The sequence below is a fragment of the Tyto alba genome, unplaced genomic scaffold (assembly GCF_018691265.1).
Source record: "Tyto alba isolate M040663 unplaced genomic scaffold, T.alba_DEE_v4.0 Super-Scaffold_2, whole genome shotgun sequence".
In the NCBI taxonomy this organism is placed as follows: Eukaryota; Metazoa; Chordata; class Aves; order Strigiformes; family Tytonidae; genus Tyto; species Tyto alba.
Genome location: NW_024881282.1, coordinates 71,745,281 through 71,773,019, shown reverse-complemented (window position 1 = coordinate 71,773,019; position 27,739 = coordinate 71,745,281). Strand labels below are relative to the sequence as shown.

General features: G+C 36.2%; 1 protein-coding gene across 8 annotated transcripts in view; it reads left to right on the top strand.

Annotated features, from left to right (window-relative positions):
- Nucleotides 1-27,739, top strand: part of TAFA5 (TAFA chemokine like family member 5) — a 494,345-nt gene that overhangs the window by 404,647 nt on the left and 61,959 nt on the right. For 4 of the 8 annotated variants that reach the window (XR_004406011.2, XR_004406010.2, XR_004406013.2 and 1 more), the window contains 2 exons: nucleotides 10,128-10,255; nucleotides 14,581-14,700. The exons of 2 other annotated variants lie outside the window; for them this stretch is intronic. Coding sequence is in view for 1 of the 6 variants with exons in the window: in XM_032985108.2 (XP_032840999.1) it covers nucleotides 10,128-10,255 (128 nt within the window). In the remaining 5 variants the exon portion in view is untranslated. The remainder of the gene's footprint in view (nucleotides 1-10,127; nucleotides 10,256-14,580; nucleotides 14,701-27,739) is intronic. 2 more of the 8 variants (XR_004406012.2, XM_032985108.2) reach the window with 1 other exon arrangement.

Sequence of the window (27,739 nt, the reverse complement as noted above, 5' to 3'; positions counted from 1 at the left end):
GTCTGATTTTACAGAAATAGTTTTGAAAATTTCAAATTATATTTTCTGATGGTGACGGAGACAAGGGGGCTATTGGCCCTTAAATTACCTTCTGTGGCTGTTCATAGATTTGCTGGATATGTTCCAATTAATAAAATATAGCCTGTTAGGTGAAGAAAGACTATTCCTTCAATCAGTGACTATTTCTGTTATAGAGCTCCTTCTGAACTGTAGCATATTTACTATATAAAACATCTGAAGAATTTTTATGAAGTAGAATCTGGTGAATCTTTGAAAATCAATTCCTCTGTGCAATGCATGCAAGAGGTAAAAACATCCACACATTAGCTGAGTTCTGGAGATGAACTTTATTGTCATTTTAGAATATCTGTATTCTGATATTATGTGCAATATTATAAAAATAAATTCAAAACAGAAACCTTATATGTCATTTATAATTTTTTTAATTTTTACCAAATACTGAGGTGTATGCAGAGAAAGCTTTACTAAGTTTTGAGACCAGTAATTGCCCAAATTAATTTCAGAAAGGAGGAAAAATGTTTCAGATCATGTAAGTTTTGGGTAAGGAACAGTAATATTTTATGTATACATGAAAGGCTACATTAAAAAAATTCACACGGCTTCATCTGTCAGTCAAATCATGTTCTACATAGTCATGATGTCAAACTGCTGTCTGAGAAGATGTGTGATTGACTGTGAAGTCGAGGTATAACACATCTACCTGTAACAGGGTTTCCCATAGACAGCATACCAATTCAGTGCACGTTATATAAACTAACATTTTTGCTGTATTTAAGCACATTTGTTCCTCTGTTGGTCAAACACTAGCTAATGAAAGCAGAAGTCATGAGAAAAGGTCAGTTTCCAAACTATCCGAACGTCAACATTGGAGTTCACTATGACAAGTTTCTGGAGAACTGACAATATTTATGAACACAACTTTCAAAAGAATCACAAGTGGTTATATTAATTGTGTTTTCAGTGTGAAAGCTGATACTGTATAGTTGTCTTACTTCCTCTTTGTCACCCATTTCACTTATTTTATTATTTTTTTTCCTAATTTTCATTCCCATAGCATTGATCTATGCTAAAATCCACAGCCATAGCCATAACCATAGCCTATTTTTACTATCTGATGAAAACAAAAATTCCCAGTCTTACCCCAAAGAACATACAGTTTACTGTAATACAGCATCTAGTTGTGTGGAATGGGGGAAATCACAGCAGGTATGGGGTAAGCACAGCCTTGCTGAGTTTCCTTTTCTAATACTTTTATTTGTTCTCACAGCAGCAGCTGTTCATCTCCTTCTGTAATAGTCATTGAGCTAATTTCAACTCAATTTGCTTGCATGTTCTGTTCTTACATACATGACAGAAGGAGGGCAAAGTTTCCCATTGCTGCGGTTGTTGACAAAGGAAGCCTATTGTACTTGAGAACAGCTGAATTATTATTTCCTTCAGTGCACAATCAAATGTCAGCACCATGTCATAGCAGCAGTGTACATGCTGACACTGGACTTGGAAAGTACCAAATCAGTGAGGTCCAGAGCAGAACCACTCAGCTAAATGCTTACCCTTTGAATGTACATGAAGAACATTAACTAAAATTCCCAGAAATAGCTTTAAAAATATTAAAGACTAACAGATTTCAGTTCTTGTTCTTACAGAGTCTCATATTCTGATTCTCACTACTTTGTCTATGCAAAAGCCACTGTCAATGAAAAGTGCTGCCTTATGTTTTCCTTTTTATTTTCCTTACTGAGCATGTGCAGAGTTCATTAAACAAATCTCATACACCTGGGTATATGAGCACTCTGTAGCTAGAGTCCCAAGAAGGACCTTTTTCCCTGGACGTCATTTTAGCATGTGTTTCCTGAGTACAGAGTCAGATATTGTAATCAAATGTGAAGGTGCAGGTAGGATGATGTGTCCATGAATCCTTTGTCACCCACATCCGTGGGTATCTATACTCTAAGGCTCACTCTGTTTTCAAACACTTCTTGTAAGGTTGACTTATGACATTGCTGCCACCCATCCTTCACTTCCTTTCTACTACCAGACTCATTTTATTCCCATCTTCTTTCCATGGCACTATTCACTCTCTACCATGTAACCTAGAGCATAGATGATTCCTACTGTGGCTTCCTCCTTTAAATTCCTGATTTGCTGTCTATTCAGTGGTTACCTTGATATGTTCATATACTTTATAGCTATGAGTTATTGGGGTTCTCCTTTTTCCACATCTGCCCAGACTTCCATCCATAACATAAGGATGGTCATGAACATCTGCCGAGTTCTTTCACATTCTTCTTGTAACCACAGTAAATCTGATCTTCCACTTCAGTACTCTGCTCATATTGGGAGGACTGAAATTGATGTACTTAAGAGAAAAAAAAAAAACCAAACAGTCCTGGTCTTTAGCCTTCACTTACCCACAGTGTCCTGCTGACTCCACTGAACAAATTGTACAAGTTTTTGACCTAACCTGTCTGGTTCAGTAGCTACTACGTATAGCTGGGCTTTGTCCTCTTTTTCTTACCTTTCTTGCTTCATTCTTTTTTTTTTTTTTTTTTTTGTTATTATCTGTTTTCTTGTTACTTTCCATTATATCCCTCCCTTGTCTCAGCCTTTACTGTTGCCTTCAGATTCTCCTCTTTGGATCTGAAATTTCTGTCCCTCTTCAGTTAAATTTGCTGTTCTCAGTGTGCTGGCAGCAAAGTGAAATATGATGAAAACCTGATCTCTGAAGGGTTCTTTGCTGGCATATCACAGATCAGATTTTTAGTAATTTTTACTTTGCTTCCAGCACACTAATTGAATACAACAGAGCAGAACAGCAGGGGACAGAAACAGAAGACACTGAGTCCTGACAAAGGCTTTCTCTAGGGGTAGGTGTTCAATTAGCATCTCTTATTAGACTGCAAATGCTAACTACCCATAGACAATGAAGCACTAGATCATTCACAGATTGAAAACCAGTGAATATGTGCATCTATGGATATTCAGGCAAGTGCTGAAATCCTGGGCAAAGTTGTGGGCCAGATCACCTATTTAAAGCATTGGCATTTTAATATATAGTTAGAAGCCACCAACTTAGAAGAAGGCATGAGCATGAGTATTATACCTAAATAAAATTCAATGTGTGGATTTTATCTGTATTTATTATGACTGTCAGGGTGCTTGTTGTGGCCCTGTGAGATATGGTAAATGATACTTTTTTTTTTTTTTTCCTGTTTTTGTTACATTGCTTTATAAGCAGTTGAAAAATGTATGTTGTATTTGCTGTATTACTTTTCTGTATAAGCAGTTGTAGTAGTTGCAGTGAAAGGCTAAGGGGTTGAGAACAAATGTGGAGATATATTACAGTCTCAAGGGAGAACAATTATAAATAGAAGAAAACTGCCCCTTGAAAATTAAAATGGAAACACATGAATTGACTGTGAAGCTGATTTGTAGGACACTTTCCATTTTAGGATAGTGCTTCTGTCATACAAATATTTGAATATCTGGATGTAGACAAATCTAAGATACCTGTCACCACATCACTGAGTCACACAGTATTAAAATTTTCAAAGAACTGAAAAGAGAGAGGCCAGGTAAATACATGCTTATTTCTACATTAGAAAAAGGTCAGATATCTTGTGTTCCTGTACATTTACTCTCATATGCTTATTTTCATTGTTTATTTATTTATCGTTTGGTGCATCGTAATGAGGAAATTCTGCTATTTGGAGACACAAACAGGAAAGAAGATAAGAGCTGTTGCATTTCATGAGAGTGCTTCTAGAATATGGATTCTACTTCAGCTGTGTTTGCTTAATCTTTTTTTGTTTATTTGTTTGGGGTTTTTATCCTGTCTTGTGTTATGGGGTCTTAATAATAGTTTCTGATTTGTGGAATACCTTTGGACTTTCTCCCTCCTAAATTGTCAGTATATATTTATTTTACAGAGTCTTATGAAGATTCAGCAAAACATTAGATACCTTCTTAAAATTAAACAGATGCCTGGATGCCTTGCTAAATGCAGTAGTTTTAAAGTTAAACCTATGTGGTTGTGGTTTACTAAGTAAATCACTATATTCACATAGCTTAATCCAGCAGCCTCTTATGCCACAGCTGAATTCATAGGGACCATTTATGTAACTAGCAGGAGTGCTCCTTATGCAGTCCTAGTTCAGGATGATATGGATGACTGCATAATTTGGACATCATCTCCTATATATTATCCTGATCCTCCCAAATACACATTGTGCACAGTGCAATCTGCCTTGTTTATGGTAAACCAAGATTTCCATCCTTTTTCAGGGAACAGGTTGCTATTGAAGGTGTCTTCTCGACCCTGGGGTTGCAATAAGATTTCTCCCTTACTGGAACTATTATTGGGGTGAGCTGCAGGAAAAGCCTCTGCCCTGTCATTCAGTCTTTTACTCTTCATCTAGTTACCTGGTCTCAATTTGTAGCCTCTCTGTAGCCCGCAGGAGATCACTTTTTTTCCATATGTTTCTCAACTTCAGCTCAAGTATCCCTCCCAGTCTTGACAGCAAGAGCTAAATGATAAAATGGATGTCTAGACATTGCTATATTGCTGTTCTTAGAACTAAACAGTCTTTGGTCTAGATGGCCTATAAATAATTGAGATGAACTAACTCTTTGCAAATTAGCACTGCTTCCACTTTTTTTAAGTGGAGCAAAAGGACTGCTGTAAAAGGTATCCAAGGTTTGTGATGTTTCCTTGTTGTACAGTAAAATAGATTAATGTTTGGGGCTTATACAGTATTACAGTCAAATTGCTGCTCTAAAGACAGTTCATAATTGCAATGTCTTTTTAAAGTACTGTGATTCAGTCTGTGTTTCTGCTGGCCTCTTTACTGCTTCTGCAATTTAACTGATATATGTTTTTAAAAGCCTATTACTTTGCATACATTTTGTTGTTATTAATTTCTTATATATATGTATAAAAGCACACTCTCTTTCTGAAGGAAAATGGGACAGAGAAGGGTCTCCAGGCTAGTGAGCACTAAGAATTCAGAGGTTTTGTTTACAGTTCTGCAACAAATTTCTTATGTGACCTTAGTCAAGTTGATTAACCTCTGTGCAAAATTGGGACAATAAACAGCACTTACAAGTCATAGGTAAAACCATCTAAACATAATAAGCTCTGCAAAGTGTTTTAGGATCTTTGATATGTAGGTACTGTATATGTACTCAATCAGGCAGAGAAGAGAAATGATTGGAGCAAAAGACTACAGTTGAAAAAAATGGAAGAAGGAAAAGTGGAAGATATGAGGTAAGGAGAACAGAGAAGATGGGAGAGAAGTGGGATGACTGTAACCAGTTGGAATCAGTGAAAGGTGATTAATGATAAAATATGTGGGTGTTGTTCAGAGTTATTAGGACAAGAGATGAACACATCTAAACTCCTACATCACAGCTACATCTAAACTGATGAATCCAAAGGCATTTCTGAACTTTGGGAATCACCTATACTAATCAACTTTTTTCATGGTTCAAGGAAAATAACAGTGAAATAATGTATGAAAATAAAAAAGGAAATATTTTCTCTAATGCAATCTTTACATCTTGCATTAAGTGCTACAAGTTCTTGAAAAAAATAATATAAAGGAGGTAATTCTACAAAAAGTATAGGTGAGCTAAGATCTTATTTAAGAACTATATTTCAAAATGATGTATTCTGCTTGGGCTGAGGAGAAATTTTCCCTACTCCCCACTGCAAAGTATCTTCCATTTGCTATTCCAGGCATCTGGAATTGCCTGGTAAACATCAACTAAATCATTTTTTTTTTTTTACATTAGGATTTGTAAATATTCATTTCACACACCATCTTTTATGCATAGGGAGCATGCTCTATTCTGAAATCATAAGTCTCAGTACCCAAATGCTGTTTTAATCTATATTCTTATTCAATTAAATAATAATTAAAAAAAAAAAAAAAAAAAAAAAACAGACCAAAACTTTTTTATTTCCAAGTTCATTCTCCAACATTAAAAAAAAAAAAAAAAAAAGAGAAACTGTAACAATCTGAGTGTTTTAATCTAACATATTTTAGATGGCTGTAAGTTTTTGTATCTCACTTTTTTTGCTATTACAAATAGTTCATGATTTTCAGTTATGAAATTGACTAGAGATGCAGCAATTGATAACTGCCCGAATGTAAAGTGAATGTGTGAAAAGAAAGTATAGAAAATAGAGCTGATTTTCTATAGGAAAGTATGTATATAATGTTAAACCAGGTGGGATCCAAATGCATCCAGTTGCAGTATTTAGCAGAAAAGCTGTGTTGTTCTGAAACGCTTCTCAGTCGAACGGTCTTAAATTGGACTATACTGATCATGAATAGAGACTTTTATTTATTTATGTTTTACTAATAACTGGAAATCCATTGCAAATTGCTCTAACAAAACATTTAAGAACATTGGAGTGTAGCTTGGTGTCGTGTTGATATAACCTCTGCCTGCTTGCAACACTTCAGAACTGTTTGTGTGAAAACCCCTTGGGTAGAGTCTATTTGTTCTCTAGTTCAAATGATATTACCCGGGAAAGCAATTCTACCATGTTCTGAGCGCCGTCAGTTCCTATTAACTTCAGTTTAAGTGAAGGGGCACAGCCCTTCCTAGGAGATGCAAAGTAGTGTCAGCTTAGATTCTTAAGATGAAATTCAGTTCTTTGAAGAAGGTCTGAACAAAGCCTATGCATCATTTAAGTGCCACTTAATTCTTTATAATGGATCTTGGAGTGGATTTGAAGAATCTGATAGGCTTTTTGCTGTCTTGTCTGCAGGGGGCTGAATTTCACCCCTGGTGAATATACACAGTAAAGAGGCAACTCTACTGCCTCAGGAAATACACAGTGTTCCTTTGCTTTGACTAGTGTAACTCTGTTTCAATTGCTCATAGAAATTCTTGATATTGTGCTGATAAAATCATTGTATACTTTTCTCCCTCCCTAGACTATATATTTAACTTCACAGTGATACTCTGATATAGTGGACGAACTGAAAAGTGCAAATGCAATGACAGATGTAATCCCACAGACGTGAAGATGGCTTTCCTTTTGCAACCATGACTACATGTGTGTAACAGAACGATGTGTCTGTATAGACTTTACTTTTTACTGAAGTGTGAGGGTGCCCGCCCAGCCGGCTTTTGTTGAGAGGCTTGGAGAAGAAGGCTTGTTGAGCCGGGGATGTGAGAGCCAGTCTGTTTGTGAGGCTTTTGAAGCAAAGCAGGGGTCAGCTTGGAAAGCTGGGTAAAAAGACTGCGAAGCTCTGTAACGTGGGGAGAGACCCCCCCCCGCAGCGGTGTGTGCCTGGGCACAGCTGCCCGGGAGGGGGGGGGGCACCCACGCCACTGAGGGGGGGGGGGGAGTTGGGGGGGCAGCAGAATGCCAGCCTGTGGCAGAGGGGGGCCGCAGTTAGTTCAGAGGGGGTGTTTAGGAATTTCCAACTTTTATGAACATTTCGTGTCTAGTACTATGGTTTAGTTTTTTGTATTACTAGTACTGATCCTGCACTGCAGCTGGCTATGTGTCATTAATATATTAATAAACTGTTTTGATACTGGTTTGTTTTAAACCATGTGAGCTGACTACTTTTTCCCTGCAAAAGAGGTTGTTCCGATTCTCAAGGCCTAAATGCATTAGTTAGTCTATACACTTAACACAGAGACAGTTTAGACTTTATGTTCTTTAAAATACTCTTGGTGTGTTCTAAATTAGCGTGGATGTAGCCAATATCCGGAGCAAGGTCTCCATATATTCACAGAGGAGAGAAATATTTAGTTCAAGTTATGTTTTCAGGAAAACCTCCTACCTGAGATAGTAGAGGCAATCTAGTACATATTTTTGAGTTTAACTGACTATTCAGTCTTTCAGTGATCCTTCATATTGTTGCAGCATTGATAGAAATAGCCATTTCGATATGTAAATTGCAAAATATATGCATGAAAATGGATGACGACATTTGGTGTTAACATTTTACTGAGTTTTTTCTGTAAAGCCTTCAACTGGAGCCATGCCTTCACTCAGAAAGGATGAGGCTATTATCTGTTACACAGGAGATGTTAGCCTTGAAAACTGATATGATCCAGTTCTCAACAGAGCAGTACCTATGGACTCCAAGCACAATCCATATTTCTGTATATTATGTGCTGTAAAAACCCACTGGATTTGCTTTAAAAAATTGTAGTTACAAAAATTGTTTGGGAATCAATCCTCCAGTGATATATATATATTGCCTAATGAACAGTGCAAATTCCTATGTAGACATTTGGGAGCTAAAGTGTTTTTTGTAATGAAAATCTTAATATGAATTTCAGATTGAGCTTCCCCTGAAAGAAATCAGTGTCTTTATATTGCTAGAGCTTACCAACAACTGTACCGGGACTGAGGACACAAGTTGTTTCATGTCATAGTATTGGAAAGGATTTTATTAAAGACTTTAAATTACACTTCTATTTCTTGCCATGGACCTGTGGCATTGGGAAGTGTATTCTTAGGTAGTTCCAGACAGAGAAAGTCAAGGGTGTAGGGAGGCTGAATCATGCATTCAGGTGAGCATAAAGAGGTGCAACTGCCACTGAGTATACATGCCCACATTTACCCTCCTTGGACCCCAAATTAATTTGGAGCATCAGAATCTTCTTCTACGCTTCTCTTGCTAAGTGTTTCTCCTGTACTTCTATTTTATTGGGCTCATGACTGTTGAAGATAGATTGGGTGTACTGGTGTCACACATCAACACAGAGGAAGACGTGATCTGTGTCCCTGTATGTGGAACTTGTTCTGCCCTTGAATCCTGGGATGCTTATGTACAACCTGAGGTGGCGAAGCTTTCTTGTAGTCTAGTCCAGGATTGTTGAGATAATCTCTGAAGGAACTGAGGACCATTTTCTGTGGACTGTGAGACTTACAGTCAGAGCAAAATATAGATTTTTGGGGGGACCTTACCTCTTGTTTAGCATGAGTATATGGCACCATACGAGTGAGTGTATCTCTCTATATGTATTTTATAAAAATATCGCGAGCTAACATTCCACCCTGTAATTTTGCATACAGGAGGAGAGTGAAAGAATGATGAAATATTGAATATTAGTCATATTGCTTAATATTCTATGAGAAGGAACGAATATACTAGAGATGAACTCAAAAGAAGTCTACAGGAATTAAAGCCCCTTTTCTCCCTGCCTTGAAGAAAAATTTTTCCCTACAACTCCTCTGCATCTACTTTAATGCACTCAGAGATCTATTGTTCCAAGACTATTTGTTGTATGTGACCTTGAGGAAATTATGCAGAACTAGCTTACCAGAGACGCAAGCATTAAGAGGAGCCACAAAGCACACAAAAGCACACAACACACCACCTTCCAGTCAGCTAGGGACCTTCCTGTCTAGACTTCCTTTCGCTTGTAGTAATAGGATAATAGGGTGTTTCTTCCAGTCTTGTCCCTCTGCTTATTGTCTCCTTCCCCATGATTTCCCAACCTTTACTGCATTCAACACCTGTCGTTCTTATGTTCCTAGTTCCTGCCCCTAACTATGCCCCTATCACTGCAAATATCACAGAATTTCACAATTGCTGTCATTACGTTGACCCCTCTACCCATTTATTATAGCTTTTGTCTCTCCACTGTGTGTCTTATGTCTATTTGCACTGTAAGCACGTCAGGATAAGGATTGTCTGGTCAGGTTTATATGGAGTCTAACCCAATGGATCCCTGTTGTAGGTCACGTTTGGGCTACCACAATGATTAGTTAGGATAGTAAGCCTAAGATAGGCCCCCACAACAATATTTCCTTGGCTGTAAGGAGCATGGAATTAGAAAATTAGATAACTTCTATGTTCTTTCAATTTACAACAGAGCTGTCTTTTGTTTTATTGTTGGTTTTTAAGTTCTATTTTTATTATGAGATTTGTTGACACAGCAGGTGTTGTAAATAATTTTGTAAATTGCCTAGGACTATCTACATCATAACCTATGGCTGAATTGTCAGATGATGAAAATAGACAACTCAAATGAGAGAGTGTTTAGAGATAAGTGAAATGTGAATTCTCCTGCCAATTGTTTTTGGTTGTTTTTGTTTTTTTTTTTTTTTCTTTTCTGTTCCATAGCACGAATTATCAAAACAAAACAGTGGTGTGAAATGCTTCCATGTTTAGAAGGAGAAGGCTGTGATTTGCTAATCAATAAATCAGGCTGGACCTGTACACAACCAGGAGGACGGATAAAGACAACCACGGTAGGTGACTTCTTTGTTCTATATTTCTTGAGTTTCTCATTCACTTTAGTTTATTGAAAAACAGAGTGAGATTTCCAGCTGGTTTTCAGCACAGATATGTAAAGTCTGTTTCCTTATAATTAAGCTATGTGCTCAAGTGTGCTTACTGAAATGCACAGCAATATGATCACAAAGACAAGAAAAATGTGTGATTCCCACAGTTACTAAGAGTGGAAATTATATCAAGGTTTTCTTAAAAGGCACCAGTGGTTTAACAAACATTTGTATTCAGCCTGAAGACAATATCTTATTGCTTCACTGTACAAGAATTTTCTTATGCTGAAGAAGTGTAGAGTATAAAACTGAACACATGGTCTAGCAGGGCAAAAAGAAAGCTTTCACTGGGAATAGGGGAGAAAATATTTTTGCTATTCCCAGTATACTGTAAAAGCAAGATGCACAGATCTTTAGTTTTCAGTAAGACAATCAATAAGACCTATAGAAAACATAGTAAGAGATTCCTTCTTTCGGCTTCCTTTTGATCATGGTTTGTTGATAAAACCCTCAACTTTGATTTGGTGTTTTGGGGCATGTACTTGTAGTGAAGCTGAGAGCATATACAACAGTAATGGTTTCTAGGGCCTGTAATATATCAATGAGATTTCTAGAAAATGTTCTCAAATGCCAATAATTCTTTGACTTAAAAAATGGAAAAAATCTGAAGACATATAATAGAACAATATTCTGATAGCTTGATAGACTTCCTGAAATTATTTTTCTCCCCTAGAATCTTTTTTTAGATTTACATGAAGCTTGAGTGTAATTTAAATGAGTGCAATTTCAAGAATATTTAGTCTTAAAAGTACTTATCAGTGAGGACTAAATTAAGGCCCATCATCCCCTGCTCAATTTCTCTGTCTGAGAAGGAGACAGACACCAGTACAAACCTTTTATTGTTTTAGAATGCCTATATTTTGGAAATTTAACATTTGTTTTTCACATTTAAAAAGGAATGAAAATTTTATAGTGCTTTATGAAATACCTACAAAACAAACTTTATGAATTGTGATCACTGTTTTGATGTTCCTGTATTTACCAGACATAATATTCATTATGGACAGGGCTATAAAACTTAATTCAGTCTCTGAGGTCTTACTTAAATCTTGTTTGCCTTTAGATCTTTTACAATTAAGTTATGTAAAAATGACATTAAAAAAAAAAAAAAAAGGAAATAAGTTTTTGAAACATTAATGTCAACTTCCAAGGGCAAGGAGACTTAATATGGTAACTTTGTTATACTTGAAATATTACCTTAAATCTCGTTAATTCATGAGTATTTTCTGTACCCAAGGTAAACAGAAAACCCATGTACTGTGACACATTGCCAGCTGTCATTATAGTTCTTTATTTGATGTTTTATGCTAATGGCATGACTGAGTAATGCAAAGTAAGCAGAGGATCTATACTTCAATATCTATCTTTAACGAAGTGATTCAGATATCCTTTTAGATTAAACACCAGAAGCCTGATTCTGAACTCTTACTTGTCTGTATAGATCTTTAATGCTATTGACATGAATGGAATGACTCATGATTTTGATTACTGTAAATGAAATCATAATCATACCCCATCAGTAAAATTAAGGCCATGGCAAGTGTAGTATTATAAAACAGACTCTCCCCCACACAGAGACATCATTGCATTGGTGAGGAGAGATTCTGCCAGAGAGCCAACTGTAGAACAGCTCTGAGCATAAGCCTCATCTAACATAAAGCAGTCTTCAACAGTTGGTATTGTACATGCAGACACACAACAAACACACAGTACTTTTCAGTCAAGCCAGACTGGCAACTTAGAATACTTAAAGAAGCACTGAATCAGTAAGGGGAAGGGGAAAAAAAGAAAAAAAAAATAGAAAAAGAAAAAAAAAGCCCAAGAAAACTTAATCTATAATACAGTATTACTAAAATATTAAGAATAACAAAAATATGTTCATTTGTTTTTTAGATACTTGGTTGAAGGGTAAGCTTTGGGCCATGGTAATAGGTTTGGGAATTATGTTTTAGGATGACTTTATGAAGTGAATGACTGTAATTAAAAGAAAATAAAGTTTCTAACAGAAACACCAAGAGACTTTATTTACTGTATCAGTACTCATAGGTCAACAACTGCTGACGCAGTCAAGTAATTTATATTTCTGCTTCTAATCAACACATCTGAGTTGGCAGGCCTACTGTGGCACCTAAGTGGATGGGAAGGATTCTGGCTGGGAAGGGCCAGAAAAGTGGCCACCAGGTAATATAGGGAAATAAATGTCCAAACATATTGAATTAATTATTATACACTAAATGTCTGTTATTAAGTAGAAATACTTATTGACCACATCTCCAGCGGCAGCCAGATTAGGTCTTTAATTTGGTAACTATTCATTTTATTAACACACATTTGTTAATCTAATGTTTGCAGGCCTTTCCTGCTAAAAGTTTCTATCTTGAAAATACTAGGTCTTGCATTATCATAGCGGTGGTAGATCATATAGCGTAAATATCACTGTATGGTAAATGCTGAGAAATAATTTGCCACCCATACCAAAGCCAGAACAGTATTGAACTCTGATGGACTGAGCCCAGCTGTTGTGATAGTACCAGCTTTCGCATTGATTCCAGGAGGTGGTGTAGGTGTGTAACTTTTTAAGTACTGAGTTTAGAAGTAGCATGTGGAAAGGTAGAACTAGTGGATATCTTATGTAGGACATGAGTTCTTTTTATGTGAGAATATAGTTTAGGACTCACAGTTAAATATGTTTCTACCAAAAAGAGGAAAAAGTAAGATTCATTTTCTGTAGATAAACTTAATATTTTTTCTATGAAAATACCAAGCAAACAGCAAATTAAAATACCCACTGCTCTAAAGAAAAAGTGCAATTTCTGTAAATTGTTTTGAAAGCACTGCTGCTACCTAATGCTTTGTGTCAAAATTGTTTAGACATTCTATGCAGAGCCAGATTTTTCACTGCCTGGCACTTTTTGTGATCACCTCTGGAAATGATACAAGCAAACCAGAATCCTCTTCTCACATAGGTAGCAGTGTTTTATATCCATTTTGTGCTCACTTTGCACAGCTATAAATGACTACACAAGGTGCAAGGCAAAGGAAAATCAGACTCAAAATATACTCTAAATGGATCTGGATGTCACTTCTGCCCTGTCATCCTTTCTACAAGGTGTGAATGAACCAAAGATTTTTCATCTGCTAAGAGGCTTTTAGAATTGAGGATTGACTGGGCTAACTGCCAATCTATGTATTAAGCAGCTGACTGTCAATACAAGGAAACAATATGGCAATTTATAAAAGAAGGTAGCAAGAGAATACTACACAATTGTTAGCACTTCCAACATACCCAGTACTTTCATATAACTACTGTCCTTACAGTGACTTTAAAATCACCTGCCTTAAAAATTTCTTCTTCTTTTGCTATTCTCATTACTCTTTCAATTCTTAAAAAACAAAACAAAACAAAACAAAACAAAACAAAAAACCTCTATATGATTTTTTAAAATAGTATGTAGTTTTCATAGTGCCAGAAGATACACCTTTTTTTCTTAAGATATTGCTGAAGAGCCTGTCCATTTTATATTTCAAGTATAAAACTTGCCAGTTTATAGATTAGAAGATACACAAGATTTACAGGGGAGATTAATTTTAGCACCAAAGTGTATATATGTTGTCAATGATCCATCACTACCTAATTGTTACTTAATTAATTCCTTCTTCTACATGATGTGATTTCAATACATGGAGCTTAACAGAACATTCTTGTGCCAGTCCCTTGGTAGCTAACCTTTTAAAACCTTTGTGATTTTACTGCTAAATTAGCTGAAGTGGGAAATTACAGAGTATGAAGAAGGTAAAAGAGAGCTCGCAGTGGATAAAAGGTGTAATTACTCTGACATGAAGCTCAGTGCTTAGCTAGTAAAATTTACTAAGGATCTAGCTTCACCAAGGGACGTGACTTTCTTAATAGAGTTTACTTACAGACAGAGCAACTTAGCATTCCTCACCATTAATATAAATGACATGCTGGCTGGGTTGGAAAGGCAATTTGTTCCTTACCCTGAAAAATACAATAGCTGTTCATACTGGCTGCAATTTAAATCAAGATTCTTCTGTAGAACTTTATCATACACATATGTATGATAAAGGTAACTCACATAAAATGTACTGGTTTGCTTTTCATCACTGACTTACAAGCAATGTGTTCTCATTCATACCATTACATTCAAAGTAAAAAGAAATATATATATGTTACATATTTGTAACATACTTGAGAATTTACTTTTTTTTAGACTGAAGACCAGCTGGAAATGTCCTGAGGCCATGGTCTAGTGGTCTGAGCTTGGGACTGGGAGCCAGAAACTCCTGAGCTCTAATCCCGGCTCTGACAGTGACTCCCTCTGTGGCCTTGGGTAAGTCACTGAACCTCTCTGCCTCAGTTTCCCCAGCAGTAAAAATAAGATTAACAATCCTTAGCTACCTACCATAGTGAATTTGAGAGTCCTGGGTTAATATTTTAAGAGGTTTAGAAGTTCAGAGTAACTTAAAAATAAAAATACTCTTATTTATATATGTCATTATTGGTTATATTCATGTTGTTGTCAGATATTCACATAGCCCTGGTATTCCTGTACTTAGCCTCACCTACATTCCAGCTCTGAGTGTTTCTAAATGTGCATCTCACATCTCCACAGGTCAGCTGATTTTATTTGGTTAAGTCATTTTTGGAAGTTTTTTGACATCCCACCAGTTCTAGTTCCGTATCAATCCAGGACGCAATACCCACCAAAATAAGCTTTCAGGCAGCACCAAATTAGAGTAGTGGAATGATTCAGGCATGCATGCCATGCCGAATTAAGTTTCCCTCTTCCCCTTTGTCAGAAGTGGTCAACTTATGAAACAGAAACATGAAATACACTTGTCAGCAGTTCATCTACTGAGTTCTGTCACTGTCCTAACTGTAACAGGAACACTACCTACAGACCAAGGTTACAGAAGATATCTTCCTTGAGGCTGGTGTAACCCCTCATCCCAATCCAAATAACAGCTTTTAGAAACATGCAGGAAGTTGTGATCCTGAATTTTTCATCATTCATAGCCAAGACTGTTGTGGAATCAGAATCTTTGGCTACATTTAAGCTATGGGACCAGGAGTACATCCTTGCTTCAAAGTCCATGTACATACACAGTTGTGAGTTCCAATGTCTTTGTCTTCTCATTTTCTGTGTGGCCCTCTTCATGATATCATGCACGCCACTGCCTTGTGAGAGATATTAGCAGCAGCAGAAAGGACTCTCACAAATGCAATTATGTGGTGAATATCTCAGCCTAATTCTCTTGCAGAACATCCTCAGCCATTCTCACTCTGAATTTCTTGTTGTATTTCTAGAAATCTTGTTTAAGAAAATCACTATCCTTATTGTCACTAAGAACCATCTGTATTCTTAACTCTTGCTGTCAGCCAGAACTTCATGATCTCTGACACTATTGCTTCATCAAGCATTATGTATCACAAAGTCCTCTAAAACTAACTCAGGTCTCAGTAGGATGGTCCTGAAATGTCTATTTGAGTAGTTTTCTGAGACCACTACCACATAATTGGAAGCTAGCCTGAAATACCTTTTATATGTTAAAACATTTCTATGTTCTACCTTTTATATTTATATACTAAGTTGAGAGAGGGTAGAACATAAACACCTTCTTCAAAATGTTTTTTGCAGACATTGTTAAGGTCAAAAAATCATGATATTTGGATGTGTGACTGTACATATGAACTACCAGAACTAGGTTATTCATAATTGACATATCATTCTAATGTAACTGCATATCTACAGGATCAGTCCTAGTTACGGTCCAGTGCTTTAACTGAGCCCTCTAGTATTTTTTGTATTAACATTATATTCTTCCCAGTAGTACTAGCATTAATTATGAGAGAAAATATCAATACTTGACATGTCATAGCCATGTGCTTCAGTGTACACTCTATAAATTTCTACCCTAAAACCTGGACTCAACCTGTTGTTTATTTCCATGGCTTTTGAGAGATTTTTATGCTCTGAGCAGTTTCCATTACTCTAGTTGTTTACAAAAGGTATCATAATTTACAAATGGTCATCAATGCAGTACTGGAACTAGATTATTTTCTCTTAATTTCCAGGCAAGTTAGCATGTGAGTTGGATGTCTTAAGTCTCAGAGAGGTTAAAAGTCATGTTTCTAATTCCTGTGTTAGAAAAGAATACTAGCTCAAGACAAGTTTACAACTAGAGTGGTGGTGTGGTCTTCATGGTCCCACGTCTAAAGTCCTCCACACACAGAGGAGGCTAAATAGAACTAGAATCCTCATGAAGCTGAAGAACCTAAATAATTTGAGGCCATGATATTGCTTCAGAATATGCAAGTTCTCTAGCATATTAGTACTGCTTCAACTAGTACAGTCTTTTCAAAGCTGTGCACTCCTTTGTTGTAGAAATGTACTGAAACTCACCCATTCTGTTCTCCATCATCCTTATCAATAAACACTTCTTAGTGGCAAATAACTGATCTTCAAGTCCTAAATCCAAAATGTTAACAAAGGTTTTGTGATTTCTGTAGACTTCATATTTAAAGGAGCTGGGAGAATCTTGAAGAATTACCTTAAAGAGACTAGATGCCTTCCTCTTTCCTGAATGCTGAATACTGATTCTACTTATGTTCAGTGATTCACACTGCCTGAAAAGACACCACAGTTTACTCCAATAATAACTTGGAGTGAAATGTCTAAGTTGAAATCATAATTTGTTAACATCTTAGGTAATTCCATGGAAGCAAATACAGAAAATTAGGTTCTGTTCTTCTCTTTTAGGACATATATTTTCAGATTTTAATGGGGAATTATAATAGCCTCACATTTCATTGTGCTTTATAAAGTTACAGAAAATATGAATACCTATTTCTGGGTGGTCTATTTTAAAGATATTGCAATTATTTTATAAATAAATAAACTCAATTTCAGATAGATTGGATTTATTGAGATATCTCTTCTTTTAGGATGCCTTTTTATTAATTTATATTCATATTGGGAAGTTGCCTCTAACATTCAGTCCTGCCTTACTATGCTAACTTAGGGACAGTAGAGATTTAGATTCAGTGAGGTAAAACTGGCTTACTGATCAATGTTTAGGAACTATAATTTTTCTTTGTGATATGGGTTAATCTATATTTAAAGTCTCTTAGTTTACTGTAAAATAAGCTACGTTCTGATCTATTTGAGGTCTGAACTGTCACTTTGAGTAAGTAAACAAAATCAAATTTTACCTGAGGCAATAATAATAAGTTTCTAATCATCTATTTCATGGTTTTGTGGTATAAATCCTGTTTTCAGTAAAAAAAAACAAACCAAAACAAAAAAACTGCATGGGTCATCTTCATTTTTTCTATACTTTGAGAACAGGACTCTGAAATGTAAATAAAACCACATGTGTAACTTGGGGAGTTCATTGATTACTATGTCATAGTTTGAACCCACCCAAAAAAATGTGGACATCTAAAACTGTTCAAGTTTCAAAACCTTAAAAGCTGCATTTTAAGGAGTGCCTAAATTATTAAGTGGTTCTGATTTAAAAACAAAACAAAACAGTTTTTATTTGAAATTCTTTCCAAATTCCATAATTTTCCACTACATCAGTACAAATTATAATTTTATATAGGGGTAAGATTCTCATCAGTCTCCTCAAAAACAAAAAAGACATGAGTTTTAAAAATGGAGGGCCCAGGACATAGACAATTGAGAACTATAATGGATGATTCAGGCCACTGCATGAGAAAATTTTAGGTCTATCACAGAATGGCTGTGAAGAGGCTGATACTATATTTTGTTACTGTTGTTTAGCACCTTAGTCACCATTTACATTTAGGTAGTCCTTTTCAAATACTGAAATAACATTGTAACTTGTCTAAGAAATTAACATGTTAAGAATTGGTACATTAGTAAACTGAGATTGACAAAAAGGGAAGAAGAGTTAAACCATGTTCATATTAGTAATGGCAGTATTGGGTCTTTTTGTTTTGGCAATTCTTAGCATAACTGATAAACATTATAAATGGGATTTAGTTTCCTCAAATTGACATTTTAGTGCATTCGGATACTGAAGGAGATTGAAGGTATCTTGCATAGGGTGAGCATAAATGGCATAGAACCTATGGAACAGTGTTGTTGTGGGTTGTCAGGTGGAAGCCATGCAGGAGATGCTAGTTCATTAACTGCCTGTGTTAAGCAACTAAATCTTATTCCTCATCTGCTAAACAAGACAAGTTGATACAGTGCTGCCTACTCCTACTGTATATGCTTCATGATAGATTGATGTCTGGAGGTTCTGATTTCTTGCATGAGTATGAGAAAATCAGCTTTCATGTAATGATTGCAAAGAGACACTGAAGCAACACCCCTGAAGATTACTTGTGCAGTTTCTTGTCTTGTTCTAAGTAGCACAATACACTATTTGTAAGAAGTAATTCAATAGATGCCATGTAGTTGAACTGAAGGGGTCTACAGGACACGTTGTACATGTGGAAGGAAAAATAGATTTGATAATGCCAATGAGTAAGAAATCTGGAAAATACAACACAGAACTTGAGTATATAGTTTAAATAATGTTTTTTTTGTGGGCATATAATGGAAAACTGTGAAGTTTGGAGCCTGATATGTCACATCAACATCAAGAATTTCAAATGATGCTAAAATTATTACACACCCATTTCACACAGTGAGAATGTTTATGGTACAGGTGTTAGAAGATGAAGCTGTTGAACATGTATATCCATTTTGGAACATTTATTTTTTAATAATACTCCAAAGATTTCTGTTAAAACATGCAAAGCAAGCTAGAATTCTTGGACTGAACAAAACAAATAGTGAATAAAGAAAATCAAATAAGTGTTATAGTACAGGGATTTTTATAATACATTTGACACATTATTTCTTAAAATCATACTTGAAAATTAATTCAGAAAGGCCTGTCACATTGAAAACTGTCATTTCAACAAGGTACTGATGGAGGACCTGTGAACAGCACATAATAACAGTTAACGGGAGTGTATTGATCTAGGTTATGGTTGCCCAGGAAGTGACAGATTTGTGAAAGGTCTAATGTTATTTTATTAGCAATAGTTTCAAAAGCATAAAAGATGTTAAGATCTTAAGTGTTACTGAAAATCTCTGGAAGGCAAGCACATAACAGACATTTCTGTTTTCCGATATTCCCCTGCTGTATTTTCATTAAGCATCTGGAACAGAGCTCCGATACTTACTAGCATTATCTCTGCACACAAGTTTCTTTACCTTGGGGGCACACCTAAAGAATAAGGTTTCCTGTTTTTGAATCTGATTAACTCCTGCCTGTGAGACTTTGTTCTCACCAGTCCTCCTGTTCACTTGCAAATGAGCATGCTAGAGTATGCAGAAAGATGACTCAGTTTACAGAGTCATTGTAAAGTGATAGCCCAAAGCTTGGGCTATTCCTGTTTCATCAGAGATTAGCAGTCTCATTACATGGTTGAGGCAGGAGATTGGAAGTGAACAAAACTGGCTCATCTTTGATCCAAATAAAACCAGGCAAGGGTGGGACAGTAAAATCAAGCAGCAAAATACAGAACAATAGGACCTTTTCTTTCAACTGACAGTGCAGTTTCATGGTAGCCTAAACCAATGTAGATCCAGACTGCCCCAGTCACATTCTCCCACCCCACTCTGGCTGTATATGACTGACCTCTGTTTGGGCAGGCACTAACTGCTTGTGGAAATGTCTGGGATGCCAAACTGCCATCACTTTTTGCCAGGTTAGTTTTCAGCTGCATCAGCTTCTGATTGCAATATGGCAGATTAACCCAGAATAATGCAGATACAGAACAGTTTAAATTATTCTAGGTCAAAATAATATATCTGCCTTTATTATGTAGTTCCAATGCCTGTTGGGCCTTCAGCAACTGCTGCTGGATACCTAGTTAGTTTTTTTCAGTTAATGTTGCTATTCCCCATTACCAGAGAATTCTAAAAGTTAGCTCTGAGGTGTAGACAAAGCATATGAAATACATTCCTTGTATTAAATACACTGGTGTACCCTACACGAAGAGGATAAAATATTTGAAAGCCCATGTCCTAATCTGTGGAGGATGCTGTACTTTTCTGGAGTGGGGATTTTAAAGGTAGCCTCTGTACTCTCTACTACACTTCACCATTTACATTAAAGCATTTATAAGGACATAAATCACAATTCTAAATTCATATGCTCTTCCTCTGTGAATAATGTGGTGACAGATTGATTTTTGAAGGAATATTTATTCTTACTGATGGATATTGGACATCTCATACAGTAAAGAAAACTGGATTTCACCTAAGACTGAAAGATATTAAGGAAATAATTTTGGTGTTTGGAAAGGAAGCAGGGTGTTGTTTTGGGGAAACTCTTGTAGGAACATTCCTGAGACCTAGCTGGACATGCCATAATACAGCCAAAAACAGCTTGCAAGGAGCCAGTTCTGACCACTGACTCATAAAAATAAAAGGGGAAGGGAAGGGAAGCATGGTATCAGTGAAAATTAAATTTTTAATCTCTGTGAGTAGGTAAAAAGAATTTGGCTGAGATTTGCCAGGTTTAAGTGTGTTGTAAAGTTTGGAGGCCAAATGCAAATAATAATTAAGACCCTAAATCTTGTGATAGGGACAAAATTTAGGAAGGTAATGCACTTACAGGGGGAAGGATGCAGGCCCGGTATGGTGTTTCCTTTAGTACCTGACATCTGTATCAACCTAGCAGAGATCATGGAAACAAGATAAGGACATTCATAGATTATCTACAGAGAACCTAGAGTGGGTTGCCACACTGCTCCACAAATCACACTACCTGCCAGACTAGAGCATATACCAGCTGAGGATCCTTTGTAGTCATTTTGGAAACTCTTGTGCAGAAACCAATTCAAGACTGATGATTCCAGGCAAAAATAAGTAGAAAGGAACCTGAGTTTGTGTCCTAGTAAGAAGGGGATTCCTCTGAGAGAGAAGGAAGCACTGAGTACTGATCCTACTGCTGTTTGTCTTTTGTTTGTTTGTTTGTTTGTTTGTTTGTTTTCCACTAAATATGGGTAGGACCTGAAAGATGTACTCCTCTCCCTTGGTCATATTTTTATGCTGGATTTAAAGCTATACAGGTGATTTAGGCATGGTTGGAGCATTGGTAGCAGATTAGGAGTCATGTGGAGACTCAGGCATATTTTAGGTGCTGAAACACTGATTTCAGATAGTTTTAGAGTTTGCTTTGCTTCTCAAACCAAGGTATTTCTGAATAGCTCTGGAACTTATCCTCAGGTGTATATGAATCTTTGTGTCCTGTTCTGTCTATCCCCAAAATTATTTTACTTCAGTTTGCCTTGGGTGAAAACTCAGCAACTAAAGTCTGACTAAGACTTAAATAGAATTTAAAAGAAGGATACCCAAAAAGATTGAAAGATAATGTAAAAATCCCCGAAGGAGCTAAAATATAACCGATGATAGCTCCTGTGAAAATGTAGGTAAAACACATCCTAATCCCACAAGAAAATCAAAGAACAACCAAACACATGTAGAATTGTCTGTGTAGAGTTATATAAAGCAAAAAGCTTTGTTGAACTGACCAAAATGGTGTCTACTAGGGGAGACCAAGATGAAGCCAGTAACAATCCATGACTAATTCAAGATTGTAAAATCATAGAGGAAGAGGAAGCATATAAGGTGGCCTGCAGAGATGAAAGTATGTATAGAGAAAAATTTAGGAGAAAAAAAATTAGCAGTTCAGTCTATTAGGCTGTGGAATAGTTTCTCAGAGCTTGAAACTCCAATAGTTGTTCAGTTCAAAGCCAGCTTGGACAAAGACCTAAAAGAGTACTGTGGGGATCAATCTTGTGTTTGTAGGATATGAAATAGATTAACTGATCTCTACCAGCTCTAATGTTCTGATTATTTTTTAACCATCTTTATAAAAACCATAGTGGAATAACTCATAAATCATATGAGGGGAAGAGTTGTGGTACTCTGAGATTGCTTTGGGTCATTAGACACAATTTTTCTCACACAGATTAGCTGTCTATTCAACCAGACAGACACTGGTCACAGAAACTTGTCACTGAATTTTGCTGTGGAGTAATATTTAATCTTCTTTTATGTGACTGAAAAGGTATGGATGGATGGTAATGTTTGTTTCAATATTACATCAGTCTTATGCATCCTGTAGCCAGAATTAGGCCTTCAGTAGAATAAGTCTGTGGTCACAGTGAGTTTGGATTTAGCAGTAAAAAGTGTGCAGAGTCAAGTCATTAAATAGAAAGATGAGGATGTCTCCACTAAACTTCAGGAAACAGAATACACATGATGTGGAAATGTTCCCTTAAGGCAGAATGAACTCACTTCCTATATCCTTGAAATCATTAACAATAATAAAATGACCAACTAATTACTTAGAAATAAAGTGAGAATCATTAAATCTCCACATAGGCAAGTATCCCTGAGGGATTTTTCTTGTTCTTTTCCTTTTTCTTGTTACCTCTTTTACTTTTCCTCCATGAAGTCCTGAGAATCTCTTTTGAGAGTGTATTTTTCCCTTACAGAACAATTTTTATAATTGTTCCAGCCACAAAAGAATTATACGTTCTGTGGTATATCAATGTCAAATGTTTAAAAAGGAAAAACAAAGTTATCAGGGTTATGGGAAGACTGATACTTAGATCTTATAACAGTAGAGGTAGTCTTCTGAATCCTTTTCACTCTAGACAGCCCTTAAAGGAGTTTCATCACCCATCTGAAAAAAACTTTAGAATAGATCGGATGAGGTTGAATAGTGGTGTTTATTATGCCTACTCATTGATATATTTTAATGGAGGATGATATTTTGCAGATTTCTGAGTTAAATTATTGTCTTCCATGTGAAGTGAGTCATACAACTGAAGGTGCATTTAGTGGTCTAGGTGATGCTTTAAGGAATGGTACTACCTCAGGTATAGGGATTATTGTAGCTGAGAGGTGTGCAGGAGTGCTTTGGGTGAAGAAGGAACATCCTCCTGTAACATCCTCTAGATGTTTGACAGCACTAGCATGGGAAAGGTCAGGTACAAGCCAATTACATGAGTTTTTCACTGTCTGTGACTTTACACACCTGGGACAGGTTAGGACATCAATTATATGATGAGATTTGTTTTCTGAGAAATGCAAATTTTGAGTTGAATTCATAGCTAGGCACAGCCTAAGTGTCTGAGCCAAGTACATGAGCAAATGTACCCAGTTTTACTATCCAGAGGACTAGGTGCCTGTTTAGATCTCCACCAGGACACTGAATTTTCTGTCTCCCGTGGCTATGTAGACAGGTTAAGTATCTCCAGAAGACAATTAAATTTCTTCAAGTTGTTTTTTATCCAATATCAGTATAAAAATGTAGATGGTTCTGTATCCTCTGTTCTGCTCTCTGATGAGTGTTAACTACTGGTCTTGGACAGACTATCCTGTCTGTTCTCCATGGGACTTGAAGTTTTTGCGACACAGTAGTTTAGTTTTTGGAAGAGGAGTGAAAACTAGTCTGATTCAAGATATTTGCCTGGTGATCATAGCATTTTCCTGGAATGCAGGAACTCAATCCCCTTTGTGATAAATAGGTCTAGATGCATCCTAGATGAATGTTCTAACTGCTAGACTGATAAGTAAAAAATGTATGGCCCTGTTGTCATTATCAGCCATGTCTTTCCTGACTCCTTCTGATGGTTTAGCCAGACTTCTGGACTGGAGGATAGCAGAGGAGCCTTAGTTTAGAAAGACAGATGTCCATCTCCTCAGAATACACACTTTTAAGTATGTGTTACCAATGAAAAGTTTGAATTTAATTAAAATATAAATTTCATACTAGCTTCATAGATATCTAATAAATATAAATTCTAAAAGACATGCAAATTAAAAGATTGGATTTGGCAGGTTTAAATGTTTATGACCTAATTTAAAACCTTAAGTGGATTGCCTTATCCTTTCATGTTACTCATCAAGTGATCATTGCAGATTTTTTACTCAGACTTTTGAAATTTTTCCATAATAAGTTGCTGTTTGTGGAAGAAGAAAAATTTGGAGGCATTAGGGAATTTGAGCGCAGGCTGTGGCATATCTCAGCTACTGCAGGCAATTCAGAGGATCAGATTTGCCCATATAGCACTGGAGTAAGCATATTCAGTGAAGGCTGGGGGAGTGATGCAAAATGCATTTGAGGGAGGCAGATTCCAAACATTTAAGTTTGATGCCTAGCTTTATTTTTATAGCCACATTTTAAGTCTTTAAGTCAAATCATCCCCTGGTGCTCTTATTCCAGGAAACAGCTTGACCTGGAGGAGGACAGCTTTGCTTTCACCTCCATTTCGTTTGTTGCTTGGGAAGGGAGATAAAGTGCATGCTTGCAGTTTTTAGGTATGGGAGTCATCCTGTTTTTCAGTACTGAAGCTGTGTTACATTAAACATAATGCCTTTCATCTCTGTTTTTCCTTTGTAAACTACTGTCTTCTCTTTCTTCTCATTCTTGATGTAACTAACTCTACTGAAATCAGTGCTATTACATCAAGAATAAATGTGTGTTTATATAATAATGCTAGGTAGTAGAACATCTAATTATAATATGAATGCTTTGTCAAATGGCTGTGTTCAATCAGTAATCTCTTTGTTCTTCTTAATAACTGATAAAAAATATAAGACCATGGCAGATGTTTAAAATCGTATTACTGAGTCAATCCAAGACTATTTTGGTAGTATACTATGCAGTTGTTCTGCTCAAGGAAGTGTGAAAATGTCTATACCTGCATTACTGAAATAGTCACACTGATCTGCTGGGTTGTCAACAGTGTATTATGAGATCAATATATGTACTTAGTAATGCAGAAATCAACTCCCATGCCATTGCCTAGAAGTAATATTTTATTTTTCATTTAGGAAAATCAAAATAAAACTAGGCCAAAGCATCCTCTTACCATATGTTTGGTGCCAAGCTTTTATTTGTTTTTGATACAACATATAAAATAAAACTCTAGCTCTAATAAAAGAATAGATATGTTGTCTCTTTAATGGTAATCCTGAAGGAAATAAATGGAACTGACAAAATCACATTCTCTGCCATATAGACTTTTTAATGAAATCTAGAAATGCAGGATTTTATAACGCATATATATTTTAAATGTGTCAAATCAGTGAACTTTAAAATGAAATGAAAAATTTTTGAGCATCTCCCAAAGTGTTGCAGAAGTTGCTGACAAGGCAATGTATATTTGAGTGTTATTCCTATTGAAAGATACAGTACTGAGTGTATTTGTCAGCTCTTAACAAAATTATTGAACTACAAGGAATTTGCATAGACATTACAATTCTTGAAAGGAAAACAAAAAAAATAGACACATACAAAACATCTGCCATATAAATGTCTGTATTCATACAAAGAATTCTGCTGTGACACCAAGCATTGCATAAAAATTTGGCACCATATCTTAGAAGAGTATTGTAACTAGGTTGTAAAAAGTGAAATATCTGCACAGCAGGATTTATATGACTTTTCAAGGAAATTTTCATTACAGTGTTATAAAGCTTACTCAAGTAACATAATCTGAAAGAAAAAAAAAAAAAAAAAAAGAAACAAAACCACACTTATTTGCAGTTAACAGATGTAAAAACTAGGTTTTTTTAAAATATCTATTGCATTACAAATTCAAGTGTGTGGTGCTTTAGTTGTAAGGATGTCTTGTGAACTGTGAGGCAAATGAAGCAGTAGTCTCTATTCCCTGCAATGCTGACTAGTTTTCTTTCATGTCACCCAGTACTCCAAGACCCCCAGCCCTTCTGAGAACCTGAAAATGCCTCTAGTTCTCATCTGTGTTCCCTGCCTCTGGTCCCTACTCTATCCCGTGATCCTTCTCTCCTGCAAAATCCCACTGATACCCTATCTGTCATTTTTGGGCTGCTGGCAATAAAAGCGGTCTGTTTGTGCTGACTGGCCATCCAGCTGTAGTCCTTCCCACATTAGTAGCATCAAAAATCATTAATTTGTCATTAGTAATTTCTTTACTCTGTCCTATTGCCAGCCTTTCAAACATTCAGGCATTTAGTGTTTTTGAGATCTCTATCAAATTTAGTTGAAAGTGGTCTGCAGACTCAGAAGTTAATAGTTTGAGAAGAGACTATTAAACCTCATGATCAGACACCAGGTTAGGAGTGTTAAGTAATAAAGTTACTGTGTTGTTGATGTTTTTGGACTGATTTTTATTGATCAATTTTGTATGTATCATACATTTTTAAAGTCCAAAGTTGTCACAGCTTTGCTGACAAAATGATGCACTGCAAAGAGATAATGGAGTTCCCAAGAGTGTTATAAATAAATTCTACTTTTTTTTTCCTATTAATTTTTCTTTTTCTTTTTTGTTTTTCATTTTTAATGAGGCCTTGGTTCAGGCATTTCCCTACTCACAAATCATGTACAGATTGTGACATTTATGCTAGCATCAACAAGACTGAAGACATACTGTACTGTATTGACTACAGCACTGACTATGAATTCTTGGTACAGTTGTCACTGTGCTGCATTAATAAAATTGCATTGAATTCTCTGTACATTAGTTCAAGGGTAGCCCAATAGCCTCCATATTCAGAGAGGAAAATGTTCCTAAATAAACTTTCTCATAAGATGAGATTTCCTCTTCAATTAGAGTTTTGTGCCTACTTACAAATGCAGAGGCAGACAGTTATTATGTCCCCTTCTGTGCATGAGGGTGTCTTCCACAGACCTGAGAGCCTCAGGAGTTAGCCAGCATCTGCTCCTCCACATCTGGGTCTGGCCTACACCATGGTCCAGTCTTGGAAAACTTGACCCTTACATGTGACCAGTGCTTCCAGGGCACACAGAAAGTGAAGCAGAAGTGATCATGGACTTTGCATGACTTTTCCTCAGCAGTGTGGGAGCAGTTTCCAAGTATGTCATATGTGAATGAGACAATAATGTAGCAATTACTGAGAATTTTTTTCCCCTTTTTTTTTCCTTTTCCATGAGAGCAGGACTGAAATCCCATTCTCTTACCTTATTTGCTGATGGTGATGGTATTTCCTGAGTCTTACTAGACATTGGAGAGCAGAATTTATTGAGTTTGGTTCAGTAATATTCTGTTGACCAGCACTAAGTGTGTATATTTCATCATATTGCATTGTTTTATACCAACTGTACTGTATAATGTAAGAAAAGTTTAGGGTTTTCCCTGCTAGTATATAATAGCAGCAATAATTGAATTGCAACAAGGGATTTGGTAAACTTCAATGTTCTCTTCATTCTATTTCTTCTTTATGTTCTGGTTATGATTTCAAGGTGTTGGTTATCTGTTTTTCTGCTTGGTTTTGTTTTGTTTTGTTTTGTTTTTTTCACAGTATGTATAAAAAAGTTCTGTTG